Genomic DNA, 13,907 nt, shown 5'->3' with positions numbered 1-13,907 from the left:
CACCGCACCGTCTGGGAAGTGAGGAGCGCCTCTCCCTGGCCCCCGCACCGCACCGTCTGGGAAGTGAGGAGCGCCTCTCCCTGGCCCCCGCACCGTCTGGGAAGTGAGAAGCGCCTCTCCCTGGCCCCCGCACTGTCTGGGAAGTGAGGAGCGCCTCTGCCGGCTGCTGTGCAGCCATACAAGTATGAAGTGGCAACCTTGTGTGTGATCTTTCTGCCCTCCTCAGGTTTGCATTTTTGACATTAAAGTTTACTTTTAAGTTAAAATAAATAAATAAATACAAACGGGAGTTTCCCTACACAAGCCCTCTCTCTTTGTCTGCTGCCATCCATGTTGGATGTGACTTGCTCCTCCTTGCCTTCCTTCATAATTGTGAGGCCTGGCCCAGCCACGTGGAACTGTACGTCCATTAAACCTCTTTCTTCTGTAAATTGCCCAGTCTTGTGTAGGTCTTTATCAGCAGTGTGAAAACGAACTAATACAATTATCAACTGTCTCTTGCTAGAACATAATTTCCACAGAGACAAGTAGCTTTGTTACTTTAGTTCACTGATCTATTCAAGTACATAGAACAGCATCTGTCTCTAAATAGGTGTTTAGTAAATACTGTTGAATAATAACTAAAATCTGCTTTAATAGTATTAAAAAGTCGAAAAACAACAGACCCTGGGTGAGGTTGCAGAGTAAAGAGAATGCTTATACACTGTTGGTGGGAATATAAATTAGTTCAGTCACCATGGAAAGCAATTTGGCAATTTCTAAAGAACTTAAAACAGAACTACCATTTGACCCAGCAATCCCATTACTGTGTGTATGTCCAAAGGAATATAAATTGTTCTACCATAAAGACACATGCACATGTATCTTCATCGCAGCACTGTTCACAACAGCAAAGACATGGAATCAACCTAGATGCCCATCAACAGTATACTGGGTTAAATAAAATGTGGTACATAAACACCATAGAATACTATGCATCCATAAGGAGAATGAGATCATGTCCTTTGCAGCAGCATGGATGCAGCTGGAGCCATCATCCTAAGCAAACTAACACGGAATAGAAAACCAAATACCACATACTGTCACTTATAAGTGGGAGCTAAACATTGAGTACACATGGACACAAAGAAGGGAACAATAGACATGGGGCCTACTTGAGGGTGGAGGAGGGTGAGGATCCAAAAACTACCTATTGGGTACTATGCTTATCACCTGAGTGAAGAAATAATCTGTATACCAAACCCCCATGACACACAATTTATCTATATAACAAACCTACACAGGTACCCCTGAAATTCAAAGTAAAAAAAAAAAAATCTGCTTTAAAAAGACTACTCTACTGGCAGTGTGGCAATGGACTGAACAACGGTCAAGAGTATATGGGGGAAGTGCAGTCACCCACTGCTGTCAGTTCCACTGCTAACACTCAAATTCAAGCCACCATCTTCTCAAACCTACCTCTTTCATAAACCTCGGCATGATCTAAACTAATCATATTGATATGGTTTGGATGTTTGTCCCCTCCAAATCTCATGTTGAAGTATAATCCCCAATATTGGAGGTAGGGCCTAGTGGGAGGCGTTTGGGTCACAGGGGTAGATCCCTCATGAATGGCTTATTGCCATCCCCTTTCTAATGAGCTAGTTCTCACTCAGTGGGTTCACATGAGATCTGGCTGTTGTAAAAGAGTCTGGGACCTCCCCCTTCTGTCTCTTGCTTCTCCTCTTGTCATGTGAATCCCCTTGCTTTCTGCCATGATTGTAAGCTTCCTGAGGCCCTCACCAGAAGCAGATACCAGTACTATGTTTTGTGTATAGCCTGTTAAACTGTAGCCCAAAATAAAACCACTTTTCTTATCTTACTTTCTTTTTTTTTTTTTTTTTGGAGACAGTCTTACTCTGTTGCCCAGGCTGGAGCACAGTGGTGCAATTTCAGCTCACCGCAACCTCCACCTCCCAGGTTCAAGCGATTCTCCTGCCTCAGCCTCCCGAGTAGCTGGGACTACAGGTGCACACCACCATGCCTGGCTAGTTTTTTTAGTAGAGATGGGTTTCACCATGTTGGCCAGGCTGGTCTCGAACTCCTGACCTCCAGCGATCTGCCCACCTTGGCCTCCCAAAGTGCTGGGATTACAGGCGTGAGCCAATGTGCCTGGCTCAAACTTCTTCTTCTTCTCTTCTTCTTTTTTTTTTTTTAATAAGTTACCCATCCTCAAATGTTTCTTTATAGCAATGCAAGAACTAACGTATATATTCATTTATTTGTTTAATTACTATCTTTCTTTCATTGGAGTGCAAGTTCCATGAAAGCAGGGTCTTTCTTTCCTGGTTACTACTTTATCTCCAATGCCTAGAACAATACCTGGCACTTCATAGGTATCCAATTTTTGTTACTACAGGAGGTCCTGCAATAATCCAGGAGACCATCATTTTCCTGGAAAATTTGGTGGCCTAAAAGCTACCAAAGTAAGAATAGGAGGAAAGTGGGAAGATTCTAAAAATTTTCAAGAAGTAGAATCCACAGGACTTGGTGATTGAACGGATATGGGATATTAAGAAGAGAGTTAAGGATAACTTCTAGGTTTCTGGTTTGAGCAGCTGGGTAGAGTCCTTACTGAAGTGGAGGTTACTAGAGGAAAATTACATTTGGGAGGGCACATTATTTCAGTTTTGACTTTTGATGTGCCTGTGAAACACCCAAGTCAACATGTTCAGTTCACAGCCAAATATGTGGGTTTGGATTAAATATAAATGAGAGTAAACATCAACCTAAGTGCCCATCAACTGAGGAGTAGATGAGAACATGTGATACATTAATATATACACCATGGAATACTACTCAGCCTTAAAAAAGAACAAAATAATGTCTTTTGTAGCAACTTGAAAGAGGAGGCCATTATGCTAAGTGAATTAACTCAGGAATGGAAAATCAAACACTGCATGTTCTCACTTATAAGTGAGAGCTAAGTTATGGGTATGCAAAAGCATACAAAGTAGAAAGTGGACACTGGAGACTCAGAAGGGGAAAGAGTGGGAGCGGAGTGAGGGATTAAAAAAATAAAAATAAATGAGAGTAAACATTTATAGATGAAACCAGGGGAATGAACAGGATCAACAAGGGAGAAGCAAGAAGTGACTTCCTAGAGGCTGGAGATATGTAGAACTCCAAGTTAATGGCTAGGGAAAAAAAAGGAAACGAGGGGAAAAAAAGAGAGAAGTAGCAGAGGGGGAGATAAAAGAAAGGACAGAAGCCGAGGGAAGATGTTTCTGAAACATAAAAAAAGAAGGGGAAGAAAAAGGAAGCGTTGTGTCTGTCATTATGCTGTTTTGACAACTGTTGAAGGATCAAGTAAGATATCAAAAAAGCTTCAATGGAATGGTAAGGAAAAACCATACTGGAAAGAGCTGAAAAGCCAAAAACATCAAAGATATACTTCTGAACTTTTTTTTTTTTTTTTTTTTTTTTTTGAGATGGAGTCTCACTCTGTTGCGCAGGCTGGAATACAATGGTGTGATCTTGGCTCACTGCAACCTCTGCCTACCAGGTTCAAGTGATTCTTGTGCCTCAGCCTCCCAAGTAGCTGGGATTACAGGTGCCCCCCATCACGCCTGGCTGTTTTTTGTATTTTTAGTAGAGATGGGGTTTCATCATGTTGGCCAGGCTGGTCTCGAACCTTTGACCTCAGGTAATTCACCCACCTCGGCCCCCCAAGTGTCAGAACTTTTATATAAGCCCTTCCAAACTAAGAGAAGGTCCAGGCTTCTAGAATTTAGCCATGATTCACTGCTTCCCTAAAGAAACTGGATATTCTCCCAAAAAAAGAAAATAATACTGGACTCTTCGAAGCTGACTGAAGAGCTTTGTTTATATGATTTATTAATAAAAAGATTACTAAATCATTACTTTTAAACTGCTTTGCTTTATATTTATTACATTTACATATTTATGTATAAATATATAAATGTATACATTTGTTTATATATATTTATACTGATATTGATAACTTGCTTTCAATTTCCATAAACGTGCTTGTTTAGCAATTCTGGTTTTTTTGAAGAGTATAGGAAAATGCATTCTCATGTTGCTGGCAGAGAAGAATTTTGTAATATGTATCCAAAATTAAAATTTGGTTACAGTTTGACATAGCAATTCCATTTCTAGAAATTTACCCGAGATATCAGATAAGTACACAAAGATGCAAGTTTAAGGATATTTGTTACAGTTTTGTTTAACAGGAAATTCTGGAAACAAATGTCCATAAAAACTAAATATAAAATTGGTTAAATAAATTATGGTATAGGGGAAAGTTCTAGTGGCTTGAGCGGATGGGTGGCAGGAGGAACCATTATGAGAACTGAAGCTGACGATTAAACCTGAACAGGAGCAAGATTACAACCTCTCAAAAGCACCGAGACTTTGTGGCAGAGTCCGTGGGGGAAAAGCCAGGAGGAAGCCTGGCTGGGATTGGTGAAGTTATGGACAAGAAGCTGCAGGAAAGGGGCTTTGACAAGGCCTATGTTGTCCTTGGCCAGTTTCTGGTGCTAAAGATGAAGACCTCCTCCGAGAATGGCTGAGGGACACTGGTGATGCCAATGCCAAGCAGTACCAGGATTGCTTCGGATGCCTTCGAGAGTGGTGTGACGTCTTCTTGTGGTGCTTTCTGGGAAGCCCTCAATCCCCAGCCCTCAACTGGAGTTTGCAACCGAATAGAGACTCCTCCCCTGTCCTCAACAAAGGAAAAGACTGCTATTGTCCTACTCACCTACAATGTACTCCAGGGTCTTTTGGGAGTTTTCTCTCCTAACCATTTTAACTTTTTTGGATTCTCGCTCTTGCATGCCTCCTGTCTTCCTTTTTCCCCTGCCAGTTCCCTGGGGACAGTTACCAGCTTTCCTGAATGGATTCCTGGCCCTGTCCCTCACCCCCACCCTCACTTTCAGTCCATTTGATACCATTTGGCTCCTTTTTTGACAGAAAAGTCACTGTCCTTGTAAAGTTTTTTAGATCAATTAAGTCAGTGGCTTTCAAAAAAAAAAAAAATTATGGTACAGGGCAGGGCGCGGTGGCTCACGCCTGTAATCCCAACACTTGGGGAGGCCAAAGTGGGTGGATCACCTGAGATCAGGAGTTCGAGACCAGCCTGGCCAACATGGTGACACTCCATCTCTAGTAAAAATACAAAATTTAGCAGGGCTTGGAGGCTTAGACTTGTAATCCCAGCTACAAGGGAGGCTGAGACAGGAGAATCACTTGCAACCCAGGAGGCGGAGGTTGCAGTGAATCAAGATCGTGCCACTGCTCTGCAGCCTGGGCAACAGAACCAGACTCTGCCTCAAAATAAATTATGGCATATACAATAGGATAAAAACAGTCAAAAGAAAATTCTGTCTCTAACAGAATTTAGAGACAGAGGTGCTAAATAGCACCTCAGTACACTGTAGTACTGAGTGCTAGGCATCAATCATATATTAACTCATTAAACTCTGACAACAATCTTATGAGACTGGTATTACTAATATTCCCCCATTTAAAAAATGGAGAAACTGTAATTTACCTAAGACCATTGGATAAATTGTTTTTAATGAATCTGAACCTAAGTAGTCTGGCTCCAATGTCCACATGCTTTTAACCATTACATATGTTTAGTGACATGGAAAGATATTCATGATATACTAAACGAAAAAGAGTATTGTTCAACAGCATTTTTTGAAAGAAAATGAATTTATGTGCATCCTTTCACACTGTTCTTCTGGATTTTCTCCCACTTTCCCATCTTATCTCAAACCCAGATTAAAAATATACATACATACATACATATGTGTATAGGTAGGTAATGCCTACTTATATAACCATAGACCAAAGCATGGGATAAAGGCTTTATACCAAGTTTTTATTATGGTTATCCCTGGGAATGGGATTATGATTGGGCCTTATTTATCTCTGTAGTGTTTGCATATACACGTAGGACACGAAACGAGCATATAATACTTTGGGAAGGCCAGAGAAAAACACTCTGCCATTTGCTTTTAACCACGGTCAGCAAACAAAAAACCTATTCTGACTGAAAAATTTCTGTGCCCAATATGAAGTGACTAAGATCAATTCTGACTTATCATCTCCAGTCTATTAAATCTATTGAATGTATTCTATGACTACCTAATGTTTCATATAAGTAAATAAATTAGATTTGGAGGAATATATCTGAACTACCTACTGTACACAAAATGATTTCATGATGCTGCCTAGTATTGTGAATCATTCTTTTAGCTCAGTACCTTTCTAGCTACCTGATAGGCTATTACTAACCAAAAAGAAGCTGATCCTGTTCAGAAAGCAGGTGTCTTTAAAACCAAACTGAGCAACAGAGAATTCATCCTATATCTATCCCATTCAAAACCATTATAAATCCAATTTTCCCACTACTGAGACAAAAGTCTTTAGGTGGTCTTGCGCTTTGATCTCTCAATCATCAACTAGGGGCTGGGGGAAGAATTAGATGTTTTTCTCTGGCTAATACCATTACTCTTCCACAAATAACACCTAGACATTTAATGTATGTTAATGAGATAATTTGTTAGTACTTAACACAGAGTATAAATGTTCAAGAAATGTTAGCTCTGTCCCCTCATCACAAGAAATGCTTATAATACAGAGATATCTGAAGTCTCTCTGTAGCTATACTGAAAATTCGTTAGGCTCAATTCATAAGCACTTTGAAGGCCAGGCTCATTGGCTCACACCTATAATCCCAGTGCTTTGGGAGGCCAAGGCAGGAGGACTGCTTGAGTCCAGGAATTTGAGACCAGCCTGGGCAACATAGTGAGACCCTGTCTCTACAAAATTTTTAAAATTAGCTGGGCATGGTGGCATCTACCTGTAACTCTAGCTCCTCAAGAGGCTGAGGTGGGAGGATCACTTGAGCCCAGGAATTTGAGGCTGCAGTAAGCTATCAGCATGCCACTGTACTCTAGCCTAGGCAACAGAGTGAGCAGAATGAGACCCTGTCTCAAAAAGCAAAAAACAAAACAAAACAAAACAAAACAACAACAACAAAAAACCCCAGCAATTTGAAGTTCTCCAAAGTTTTAAATTTTGATATAAACAAATACATATAATTTTTCTGGTATACTATACTAGTTTGGGTATGCTTTTTTCCAAGTGGTGGCAATAGATGATTAAAGTACACTTCAGTTTAGTCCCATATATACTTTGTCTATGGGGGGGTCAGCTTCAGGATTCATATAAGGAAGTTACATAAATATAGGGCACTAGTGATGAGAGGGCTCTTTTTATCTTCTCTAACTAGTAAAATTCTCTAAGATGATGCTAGAAGAGTGCCCATGTATTGCTAAAGAAGACACAAAAAGCCTTCCTGCCCAGTGACCAGAGAATGTCCTCTGTAGAGGTCTTGTCTGGGTTAACATGGACAAAATAAATGAAAATAATATGAACAAGTCAACATGTCAATCAAGAAGATAACTTACTAATGTATATAGTATTAAGTTGACACAGGGTATAGGTCTGATATCCAGAGAGGTAGTCCTGGGTTACTCAAAAGACAGATTAAACATGCAGTGAAAGCACTGGTAAAGATGAGTCACCAAAAAAATGAGGAAAGGCATTTTGGGAAAGACATAATATCTAAGAGTTTAAAAAATTAGATATAATATGAGAAATCAGAACTTTCTTGGACCTCCTTATACTTACTTTATGTTTTAATATTGTTTTTAGTCTGAATTACATATACTTTCAATGCTTAGGCATTCTAAAAGTCTTACTCCAGCCCTGTTGAGAAGACATGTTGGAAAGTTTCGACTTGGATTTGTTTTAATAAAAGAAAAAAAATTAGAGGTCAAAACCCATGACTTCATTAAAGGACACGGCAAATATGTTTGTGTTATTTTACTTAAAATATTTTTCTATTTTCTAAATAGCTTTGGCATAAAAAATATATAAACACAAATGATTTAATTATAAAAAGTGCATTTTACGAACTTCACGAAGAGCAAATGTGTAATGGAATAAGAGATGAGGAACAGAAACCCACTTACTGAGTTGCAGAGGGCCTGTACTATTTCATGCCTTTGTTTAAAATCAAGGCTATGTTAATGATTAGGTATGGTTAAGGTTCTCCTAACATATCAAGAGGTCCTCCTATGATGCCATGTCACTATCTTTTGAGGGATTCAGAAGAATGATAAGGGATCTAGGAACATATTCTGAGTCACCTTGTAAAGAACAATAATAATGACAGCTAACATTTACTAGGCAGTAAAATGTTCTAGATACTACATTAAGGACTTCTTTGATCATCTCAATTCTTTTAACAATCTCATATATTAATTTCTATTATTATCTCAAAACTCAGACTCTGCGCACTTAGAATAACTTGCCTAAGGTCATGCGGTAGGGCTGAAATTAGAAGCAAATCTGTCGGAGTCCAGGTCTGCCATTTTAACCACCATGTTATACTGAGGAAAGGGTAAGCCTGTGCCTTTGAGGCAATTATCGCCTTTACTATCAGAATGTCTTCTTTGACTGAAGGACAAAAACCAGCTGGGTTATTTTCACCAACTCTGCAGCAAATGTCTTGCAGTTACCACATTATGAAAGCTGTATGATATGTTGACATAAAATCCAACAAGGTAATTACAATAGAATTCTAAAGTGTTTTATAAATTTCTAACTATCATAGAAAGAACTGCAAATTGAAATGTAGTAGTTCCTGTTTTAGTCAGCATATTATGGAAACTTTAATAATTCAATTACATGTTTAGGTACCTCCAGAGATGTTACAGTAAAAAGTGTTTTAAGAAAAAAGAAGGCATCATTCTGACAGAAAACAATTTTTAACTTTTTCTCTTATATCATCCAACTCATGATAAAAAGATATTTTATGTTACTGCAAAAAACACTAAAATAGTATCATTAAATACATAGATTATAAGAAAAAAAAAAGACTCCAAATAAACAACAACAGAAAAGAATGAGAGGAGGGAAGAGGATCAGAGTTTCTCAGAGAAGTCATCTTTTCTTGTGTGTCTGAGAAACTAAAATGATTCAAAGACTGTAAATTGAATTATTCCAGTCCCAAGTGCAAAGAGGTAAGAGAATTTGGTAACTTAAGATTAAAAAAAAAGACTTACCTTTAGGAGAGCCAAAGCTACATGAAAGATTATGTTCAAACCCTGAAATAGAAAAAAGAAAGTGAAAATTAGTAGTGCCACATATACCACGATTTTATTATTTCCCCAAGACTTCCATATATCTTTAATAAAATTCCTAATTGCTTTCATCTTCACAAACAATAACTAAACCATGAGTTTTTTTTTAAAGGCATTTTCTTTCCCTGAGTGGCTCATTGTAAATTTTAGGTGCTATTTAATCAATGTTCACATAAAATTGTTTTTACAATAAATTATTTCCCTTCAGTCAATTTCTGGATTATTTGCATGTGCCTAAGTCTTGTGAAAGTCAAATTCCTTGCTCAAGCTGGCATAATGATGCAGAAGTCTAAAATTACTAATTGAAATTCCTAACCCTAATCTAGACATCTTGGTGTTACAGTTAAACTACAAGTAGCAGACAGAATAAAATAAAACAAAACAAGGCAATGTTGCCCATAAGTGGGACAGATTGTGTACTGGAGGCTTTAAGTATCACACTGCATTTCCACTACTGTTCTTACTGTTTTCTTATTTGTTTTAGTGATTGCTTTCAAGTATTATTCGTATAACTAGAGGTGGTCATTAGGGGCTATCTGCCAGACTTCCTTTTCTTTTGTGAAAACCATAGCAGTATTTCTTTAGAAATAAACAAATTAAATTGTTCTTGAAGAAGCCATTCTAGAACTGAATTTTGAACTCTGGGTTCTGCCCAATTGCTCTGAAGACATGTTGAGTTATTAAATTCAAAAGATAGAGAATCTTATATGATAAAGATAACAATCAGAAATAAGTTTGCTACAAAATGTGCTGTTTCCTTGCCATGCAAGTCATCATACATAAGAAAAAAGATATTTCAAGTATGAGTTGGCATAAGTCCCGTAAGTCCAGGGTCTATGTCATGTGCCCTCTTCATCGTGGTCACTGATACACTCTGGCTAGCTTTTGGATATGGAGCTGTACCAAATGTACTACCCAAAAAGCTTACAATAAACCATGTTTTTTCTGTTTTTGAAATAACTCTAGAAGCAAGGATTAGGCCCAGATATTTAGAGTGTATTCCTGTTATGATTTGCTAACATAACCTTTCACATTCAGCTACCAGAAATATGACATAATGATGGAAGGAATGAAAGATAAACACAAATATTCAGTTGGTTAAAATATAAACCAAATATTTTTAGTTTGGGGTTTACTCAGTTAATTCTTTAAGAAACCAAAAGAAGTAGGAAATAAGTATAATCAGGCCAGGAGATAAAAACAAATGAATGCAATTCATAACCATACTAAGCAATTATCCTAGACTGGTTTTGATCACAATTTACCAACTAGAGAAAAGAAAGACTATTACAGATTTTAAAATGTGGGTTACAATTAAGCAAAATTTGCTTTCTGAATCAAAATTTCACTTCTTACCCACTAGCTGCTGCCCACCTGCCAAAACTTAAAGGCCAATATAAAAGAGACCTACTGCCCTGTTCTCCAACTCTGTCCACCACCACCACGTCACAACTGCTAGGCAACAGTGAATTCTCACAACCTGAGTGCTTATCAGCCTGCCATCAGAACCTGATCCACTATTTCTCTGGTTCTTGTTTTTCCAGGCACTGCTCAAAATGTAAACCCCTCTCATCTCTGTTTTCTCATCTTCATAATGCTCTCGTCCTTTATCCTAAGCCAGTTTCCTACTCCTCCTCTCCTTCCCAAATCCTTTCATGGTAGCCTTTGGAAACTCCACTCCATGTTCAGCTACCTTGGCTGTATTCTTAACCTCCCTGTCAAACATTCCCCCCAAATTCCTTATATTCACAGGAATAGTGAAATTTCATTGATTCTTATAACAACTTATAAAATGACTCTCATTTTTTAGAGTATGAATGTGACTAGCCCAATATTATCATGTGAAAACCAAAAAGAAAATTCTAAGCCCTCCAACTAACTAAATGGAGGACCAAAGGGACCCAACTAAACCTGAAAAAATAGTTCAGAACATGATAGGAAGGCAGAATCAGGCATGCCTCATTATACCCTCCTCCCTTTGGAGTTCAGGCACACAACTGACCAGCATTAACATTAAAAGAGAGATCCTAAGACAGACAGAAAAGACCCTGTAGCAATAAGATACCAAATTCCAACCTGACTCTAAGTATAGCATCACGTGGCAGATAGCAGGGCCCTGAAAGAAACCAAACTGTTTTATCCCAAAATAGATTCTGTAACATATTTTGAAATGGTTCTAAAAAGCTGTCTTTTGTGGGGAAAATTTGCATTCTATAGAGGATTCCCTTCTCTTTCCCGGTCATTTTAAGATCCTGAAGACAGACTGGCTGTGAGTCTAGAACCTTTTAAGGATCTCTAAAGGAAACATTTGCCATTTATTGCCTCTGGGAGTGGTTACCTAGGAGACTTCATATACATAAGAAGAACCCCAGTCTTTACAACCCCTTATCTTAACCCAGACACTCCTTTCTATTGATTCCAGGTTTTTAGATAATAACAACTCTTTCAACCAATTGCCAATCAGGAAATCTTTGCCAACCTGGGCAACAAAGTGAGACCCCCTCTCTACAAGAAAGTAAAAAAAAAATTAGCCAGGTGTGGTGGTGCACACCTGTGGTCTCAGCTTCATGGGAGGCTGAGGCAGGAGGAATGCTTGAACTGAGAGGGTGAGCTGCAGTGAGTCAAGATCACACCATTGCACACCAGCCTAGATGACAGAGCAAGATCCTGTCTCAAAAAACAAACAAACAAAGAAAAAGAAAAGAAAAGAAAAAGATAACATTTTTGAATCCACCTATGATCTGGAAGCCCCAGCTTTGAGTTGTCTTGCCTTACTGCACTGAATGAATGTATGCTTCACATCACATGTATTGACTGATGTCATTTTTGTTTTTTGAGACAGAGTCTTGCTCTGTCACCCAGGCTGGAGTGCAGTGGTGCAATCTTGGCTCACCGCAACCTCCACTTCCCAGGTTCAGGCAATTCTTGTGCCTCAGCCTCCAGTGTAGCTGGGGCTACAGGCTCTGCCACCACACCTGGCTAACTTTTGTATTTTTAGTAGAGCTGGAGTTTCACCATTTTGGCCAGGCTAGTCTCAAACTCCTGACCTCAAGTGATCCACCGGTCTTGGCCTCCCAAAGTGCCGGGATTACATGTGTCAGCCACAGCACCCGGCCTGATGTCTTTTTTTATTTTTATTTTTTAAACAGAGTCTTGTTCTGTCACTCAGGCTGGAGTGCAGTGGCACAATCAGAGCTCACTGCAGCCTTGACGTTTTGAACTCAAGCAATCTTTCCACATCAGCTTCCCAAGTAGCTGGAACTACAGGCATGTGCCACCACACCCAGATAATTTTTTTTTTTTTTGGTAGAGAGGGTTTCACTATATTGCCAAGCTATTCTTGAACTCCTGGCCTCAAGCAACCCTCTGCCTCAGCCTCCCAAAGTGCTAGGATTAAGGGCATGAGCCACTATGCTCGGCAATGGATTAATGTCTTATGTTTCCCTAAAAGATATAAAACCAATGTGAAACCCAATCACCTTGTGCACATGTTCTCAGGACCTCCTGAGGCTGTGTCATGGATCATAGTCTATAACTTGGCAAAATAAACCTCTAAATTGAATGAAACCCATCTCAGATGCTTTTTAGTTTACATATGTGTTTAGTAACAGGCTAGAATCACCCCCTCAAGCCTCCTGATGTCTAGTCTAGTGAGATTTTCTCACACAGTGCTGGTATAATGTGCATAGTAAATGCTTATTTGAAGACTTAATGATTAAACTACACTAGCTTTCCCAAATTTTCTGGGGTTGATTTATTTCCCTATGGACCCAACTAGACCAATTTACAGAATTATCGATGTTATGCCCAGACCGTTTGTTCCCCAAAGAAGACCACCAGAGTCCAGAGTCAAAGCCAAGCGGCAAGGATCTTTACTACAAGTTCGAACTTGGTCCCTCCATTCCACAGCATACAAGAGGGCCTCGAACAATGCGAGTGCTTGCTTTTTATAGCCCAATGTAAACAGGATATGTAAAGTTACAGGGAACAAGGTAATTCTCTCGGTTACAGCATTACAATTGGTTAACATTCTACATTTAGCATTCCTTATCGGAGATCTCCCAGGTGATGTTTTTCTGAAGTTTGAAAGAAATATGGAGGAATGTGTTTGTGCTGGGCTCAGGAAGTTCGGAGATATATGGGGGATGTGCCTCATTCCTTTCATCATCAAATTACAGTAAGAATCCCTTTCTTCAATTATCTCAAAATCAAACAATTAGACAACCAAGCTGTGCAAAACACAAAGAACTTACAAGTAAAAATTAAATAAAGATCTCTAAATAGCCAAAATGGCTCTCACAAACACCAAGAGAAATCTTTGCTCAACTTTTTATTCTATACATACTTCCAGTTAGTTTGGTATATGATTTTGAAGCTTGTAGATATCAGAAGTAGCAAACCACAAGATAAAGTATGTGCCAGATGGGATCAGGGATAGATAGCCTATAGTGACAGTTGTCAGAATTAAAATATCAGATCTCACAGAAATAGAAGACATAAAAAAAAAAAAAAAAAAAAAGATAAAATGCATAGCTCTCTGGGACCACTTGGCTGAGCCAATAATCTTCAATAGCTAATTATTGACTAATGTTAATTATCACTATTAATAATGACAATCTAGCAGGATTAATGAATGCTTATATCATGTTATAATACTGTGCTTAAGGGAGGTGTGTGTGTGTT

At 38.8% G+C, this 13,907-nt stretch overlaps 1 protein-coding gene across 2 annotated transcripts in view; it reads right to left on the bottom strand.

The window, feature by feature from the left end:
* RABGAP1L (RAB GTPase activating protein 1-like) overlaps window positions 1–13,907 on the bottom strand; it is an 828,259-nt gene that overhangs the window by 245,586 nt on the left and 568,766 nt on the right. For both annotated transcript variants that reach the window (XM_011981419.1, XM_011981418.1), the window contains exon 18: window positions 9,147–9,188. In XM_011981419.1, coding sequence (XP_011836809.1) covers window positions 9,147–9,188 — 42 coding nt within the window. The remainder of the gene's footprint in view (window positions 1–9,146; window positions 9,189–13,907) is intronic.

Source organism: Mandrillus leucophaeus, unplaced genomic scaffold, assembly GCF_000951045.1.
Source record: "Mandrillus leucophaeus isolate KB7577 unplaced genomic scaffold, Mleu.le_1.0 Scaffold226, whole genome shotgun sequence".
In the NCBI taxonomy this organism is placed as follows: Eukaryota; Metazoa; Chordata; class Mammalia; order Primates; family Cercopithecidae; genus Mandrillus; species Mandrillus leucophaeus.
This window is presented reverse-complemented; position numbering and strand designations above follow the sequence as displayed.